The sequence below is a fragment of the Quercus suber genome, unplaced genomic scaffold (genome assembly GCF_002906115.3).
Source record: "Quercus suber isolate HL8 unplaced genomic scaffold, Cork oak 2.0 scaffold_354, whole genome shotgun sequence".
NCBI classification, from domain to species: Eukaryota; Viridiplantae; Streptophyta; class Magnoliopsida; order Fagales; family Fagaceae; genus Quercus; species Quercus suber.
Window position 1 is genome coordinate 768,127 of NW_027069806.1, and position 5,946 is coordinate 774,072.

The window sequence follows — 5,946 nt, forward strand, 5'->3', positions numbered from 1 at the left end:
AACAATTGTGGATAAAGGTGTTATGCCTCAATGGTGACTAGAGAGTGCATACTTGAGATTAAGACACTTAATCCTGAGTGTACCTACCCCATAATATTTCAAAACAGGCAAGTTACATCAGCCTATGTAGCAAACAGGTATTTGGAAAATTTTGTTAAGAATCCTAATTGGGAGGTCTCAGGTGTTAAGCACCATATGATGTAGTAGATTTCAGTTGATTTAAGTATTAGTCAGGTGTATAGATCAAGGAAGGCAGTTAGGGGTTTGATTACTGGGAATGAAGAGGCTCAGTATGGCCTACTTAGAGATTATGTAGAAATGATAAAGATGACAGATATAGGAAGTTAGGTGATTCTGCAAATAGAGATGGAAAATGAGAATGCAGAACCTAAGTTTAAAAGGATGTACATTAGGTATAATGCTCAGAAAGTTGGTTTTCTAGGTAGTTGTAAACCCTTTGCTGGGCTGGATGGATGCCACTTGAAGGGTAGGTTTGGTGGGCAATTAATGTCTGCCACTACCAAGGATGGAAATAACAATATATTTCCAGTGATAATGGCTGTAATTGAGTAAGAGAATAAGAATAGCTGGATCTAGTTCTTGGAGCAGTTTGCAGATGACATTGGTAGGCCAGACGAGCTTAATCTATTATTCATTAGTGACAGACAGAAGATATTATCATCTAGCTCATGTTCATGACTTCATTACATACTTACTTGCATTGTTGCTTACTTGAATTCTTACATGCTTATTTGCTGACATTGAATGCTTACTTGCTTACTTGATTGCAGGGCCTCCTACCTGTAATGGAGACTTTATTTCCAATTGTGGAGTACAGGTATTGTGTGAAGTACATATACAACAATTTCAAGGTTAACCACATGGGCATGGAGTTAAAGAGTGTACTGTGGAAGTGTGCTGGCACAACATCAGTTAGGAAATTTGAAAGGGGGATGGAGCATCTTAAGAGTTTGGATGAAGAAGCTTGGAAGTACCTCGCTGATATAGAGCTTGCACAATGGACCAGATCCCACTTTTCTCCAAGAGTTTTGACAGACTGTCTGGTAAATAATCTAAGTGAGAGTTTTAACTCTATGATTGTGAAGGCGTTAAGCCAATCTTATTAATGTTGGAGTAGATCAGAGTTAGGCTTATGAGCAAGCTATATATAAAGAAGATTGTCATAGAAAAGTATGGTGGCAAGTTGTGTAAGCATACAGGACATGTTGGAGAAGTTAAAATTAGAGTCTAAAAGCTTTTGTGCAATGCCATCTAGGAGGTTTGTGTATGAGGTTGACAATGAAAGGGAAAGACATCTGGTGGACTTGGTAGGGAGGACATGTAGTTATAGAGTATGGGACTTGATAGGAATCCTCTACAAGCATGGAGTTGCAGCCATTTTTGTGAATCGTGAGAAATCAGAAGACTATACCCATCCATGCTACTACAAGGATGCTTTTGTGAAGACATATAAGACACCCATACCTCCCATGTCTAGCCAGTCTGAGTAAATGTCAAGTGGCCAACCTAAGCCTATTGCATCTACTATCTATAAGCCACTAGGTAGGCCACCCATGAAGAGGAAGAGAGATGTTGATGAGTTAAGGAACCCTTATAAGGTGTTTATAGCAAACAAGCCAGTGAGGTGTGGAAGGTGTCAAAAGGAGGGCATAATGCAAGGAGATGCAAGGCCAGTGTCACTGGTGAGACACCATGGGAGAGGAGGAAGAGATTGCAGAAAGAAAAATCTATAAGTTTTTTAAAATTTTTTTTATTAAATGCAAAAAGCCAATATCTGCCACTGTAAACATGCTCATATTTGGTTGCAAGCAAGTTGAAGACCTTCTACATGCAATCAAGCCCCATCCTCATCTCAGGCCCAATCTGCTTCCCAAGCCTCATCCTCATCTTAACCCTTAGCATCATCTCAGCCCCCATTAACACATCAGCCTTACACTATGGTCTCATCCTCATCCAACCAAGCAACAGGGTCACAGTCACCAACTCTACAGCCACCAACTCAAACTCCATGATCACAACAACCAAGTCAGTGGTACTCTTCAGACTTTAGGTACACAGTTAGAGGAGCTCCTTGGTTTGCTTCAAGCTAGCCAGCACCACACATTCCTGCAAAAACATGGGACACTAGAGCACTATCATCACAGGTACTGTAGTTTTAGGTTTGATGTGTTATTCATAAAACTGTGATACTAGTAGCTAACATGTGAATTCTTGTACTTTGTAGCCTACAAGACCACCTGCTACTAGAGGAGTTGCTTTGAGAGGAGGGTTAATGCAGCTAGGACTCATAAATGTAAAATAAGAGGTGGAAAGGCCAACTGTGGTAGGAAAGGCAGGGCCAGGGGTAATAAATGAAGACTATGTCAAGACATTTTTGTTGCTATTTATTAAGGTTATGTAGTGTTAGGGTTATTTGTAATTTGTTGACAATGGCAGAGCAAACAATGGCAAGACACTTTTATTTATGTTGTTCAAACATTTTTTGTATTTTGTAAGTTTTGTAAACAAGGGTAGGTGCATCTGTTTTGGTTGTTGTTGTACCAAATGCCCTATATTTACTAGTGGTTAATGAAAGACTATTCAATGTCGACTTAAAAATGTATACAATTTTCCAACTTAATGGCAGGTGTTTAGAATTATTATTTTGATTATTGCAGTTGAACATATATGAGTTTGTTTATGTGTGTATGTATTGAATATAGTAGTCACTTTTGAATATAACTATTGACACCTCATTTTACAACTCGCATTTAACCTCACCTGAAGGGTAAAAGGGTTGTTTTGCTTTAGAAATATGTATCTTGATTCTGGCCATTAGATCCTTTGACTTATTTCACCAAAATGATCTTGATATTGTAACAATCAAATTGACTGGTCATAAGCCTAATTGGACCACCAGATTGAAAGTTATCATCAAATTAAGTTTTAATGGCAAAGATGTACTATCACAAATTGAGTCTGACTATATGTGATTATGAATAATTGGTTATAAGTGTAATCAATTTGAGATTAATGATATGTCATAATTTGGGATCTATTAATGTTAATTGTGTTGAAACCATTTTTTAACAAATGACCTCTGCTCACCATTTCATCGATATCTCTCAGAATATTTTGAATCTGTGAATGAGGTTAATTTTCTTAGAAACTACACATCCGGGGCTTCAATTTGAGCACAAGAATGAGGCGATTCCAATCAGAATTGAGTCCGATATGATTTTTCAAAGTTGGTTTTACAGGCTGTTACAGCAGCTATAGGAAAACCGAATTTTGACTTGCTCCTTACTCCCACAAATCTTTCTATTTAATGCACCAAATTTTCCTCAATGCTAAAATGAGGTCTAAGTTCATGATTCTTTTTCAACTCTCATTAAATGGCATTCCATTCATATTTCCTACACCACTTCTATATGAACTCTCTCTCTTCTTCATTCCAAAGCACACAAAAACCCCCTCCCTTCCCCTCTCTTAAGTTTTAGTGAAGTTGAGTAGTCTTGTTATATCTTAGTCTTCTTGAGACTCAAGGTATTGAGTGAGACTCACTCCTCCTCTCTTAACTCTCCTTTTCCTCTACTCTTAGGATCTTTACCAAGAGTCTCCTCCTCCACCATAGTCTAGAAGACTGGTTCCACCGAACAAGGTGGGTGCCTAACACCTTCCCACCTTGTAACATAACCTTCGAGCTTAAATTAAGGGTTAGTAGATCAAATACTTATCTATGTAATTTTCGATTTTTAGATTGTAATTAGGAAATAAAACCATGTACTTTATCTTAGATTGTATCTAGGACCAAAGCCATGTAATTTTCCTATGATCAGTGTAAATTCAATTGAAAATTAATAAAATGAGAAAATTTTCAATTATGGTTTTCTTATTTATCCTAATAATTATATAAGTGGTGACTTCATTGTAAAACTCTTAATCTAAAAGAGAAAATATAACTAGTCGAACCTCTATTCTGAGAGGCAATAACATGACTCCACCCATTCACATGGGTTTGACCCAACATCCAATAAAAAAAGGGGCTAGGGGTGCGGTCTCTCACAACAGCAGGTGTATGTGTTGAATAACATGTTTGTGTGTGCATTTATTGTCTTTTCTTGCAAGTTGACCAATAGTTGTCATGCACTTTAAATTTTAAACAATTTACTTTCAACACAATTATCTTTACACAATGCAGTGATGCACTTTATGCACAAACCAACACAGCTCACAACATCCAACAAAACACCAACAGCTTATAGCTCACAAGTAGTCAATTCACTTTAAACAAAAATACCACCAACATTTAACACAAATAATACTTTATCTTAAAAAGGCTTATATTATTAAGTGGCTTCAAGCCAACAACATCTACCATCTTACATAGTTCTATTACAATACAATTGAGGACCAACTTATATTATAACCCACCAGGCAGACTCAATCTCATCATTCCACATTCTCACTTGAGCCAAAACATGAAAACAACATGACAAAAAAAAAAAAAAAAAAAAAAAACATGACATAATTAGTGCAATTCTGCACTTTCTCTCTTGCTCTAAAGCTCTCACTGCTATCTCCTTAGCTTGAACAGAGGAAGTTTGAAACATTCTCTCCCTCTCAGTGGCTTTTGTTGCTCTGTTTTGAGCAATTTCTGCCATTTGGGTGGCTTTTGCTGCTGCTTGGGTAGCTACTCTTTCCCTTTCATGTGCAAGTTGCAGCTCACTTCGCAGTAAATCCAACTTTTGTTGCACGAAATGGGCAGTTTCATTCCCACGCATACAAGTGGGATTATCAATCCATTTAAAGAAATGGCACTTGGGACCAACTTGTTCATAAATTGAATTGAACACATCACATTCCAATCTCACGTAAATCAACTAGATTAAGTAAAAAGTATACTTACCTTATATCGACTACAACCTATAAACCTTCTCCCAAAATTATCCACTGTCAGACTTGTTCTTAGCACACAAGTCTCATATGTACACTTATGCCCACTTGAACCTAAGTAATTTTCACTCGAAGAAGACATTGTTTATCAACTTCCTGTGAATCAAAGCTACCATCAAACTTGAAACCCCAACCCACATAAAGCAGAAATGTCGTACCTGGTGATGATCTATCTTCGAATATTCAATGTCTCAAGACAACCCAAAGTCAAAACCTCACCCTCACATGAAAGCATGATCAGAAAAATCAAAACCCTAGCTCAATACAAGTGATTTTCGTGTTTCTAGGGCTCGTGAGGAAAAGATTCAATGGTTCGTGTTTTTGATCCGTGTTATGTTCTGATTTTTAATAAAATGGTGCTTTTCTAATGTCTGAGGGTAATATGGGTAACGGATTGAAGTTCAGGTGGGCAAAGTGTAAAGTTTTAAATCATGGGTAGGCAAAGTAAAAATGAGCTATACCACAGATGAGTTTACGGTAATTATCCCTCAATCATTCTATGAAATCATGCTAATCTTTTCCATGTACCACGTCCATTTGCTGTGAATTGGTGACAGACCTGAGAAGAATGAGATCCTAGGCAAGAGCAAGCCTGAGAAAAAGAACAATGAGATCCTAGGCAAGAGCAAGCCTGAGAACAAGAACACTTATGAGAGATCAGGGCGATTTTAAGAGTATTTGTTGAATGAGGAGAATCCAGTTAACATTATTACAAAAGCAAGCGCCAACTTTGCTGCTTCCAAAATGGCAAGCAAAGTTGTCTATGCTTCTACCCATAAAAGAACCACCTTGCACAACTATATTTGTCCAAGCATAAGATAAGATGATATGAGTGGTCACAAGAAAGTTCTCAGCAAAAAAAAAAAAAAAATATTGGTCACAAGAAAGGGTTGTGATGAAAGCACCTTCAAGATAGTTGCATCAAAATTAATTTTGTACCCACTTTTCTTAGAGAAGAGAGGGGGGGGGGGGGGGGGGGGGGGGTTTTTA

General features: G+C 37.5%; 1 protein-coding gene across 1 annotated transcript; it reads left to right on the forward strand.

Annotated features, from left to right (window-relative positions):
• Positions 1-366: 366 nt before the first annotated feature.
• Positions 367-1,511, forward strand: LOC112018524 (uncharacterized). The gene is made up of 3 exons (XM_024051050.1): positions 367-561; positions 792-1,064; positions 1,221-1,511. Exons 1-3 carry the CDS (start codon positions 367-369, stop codon positions 1,509-1,511), a joined length of 759 nt encoding a protein of 252 aa, XP_023906818.1.
• Positions 1,512-5,946: the final 4,435 nt, after the last annotated feature.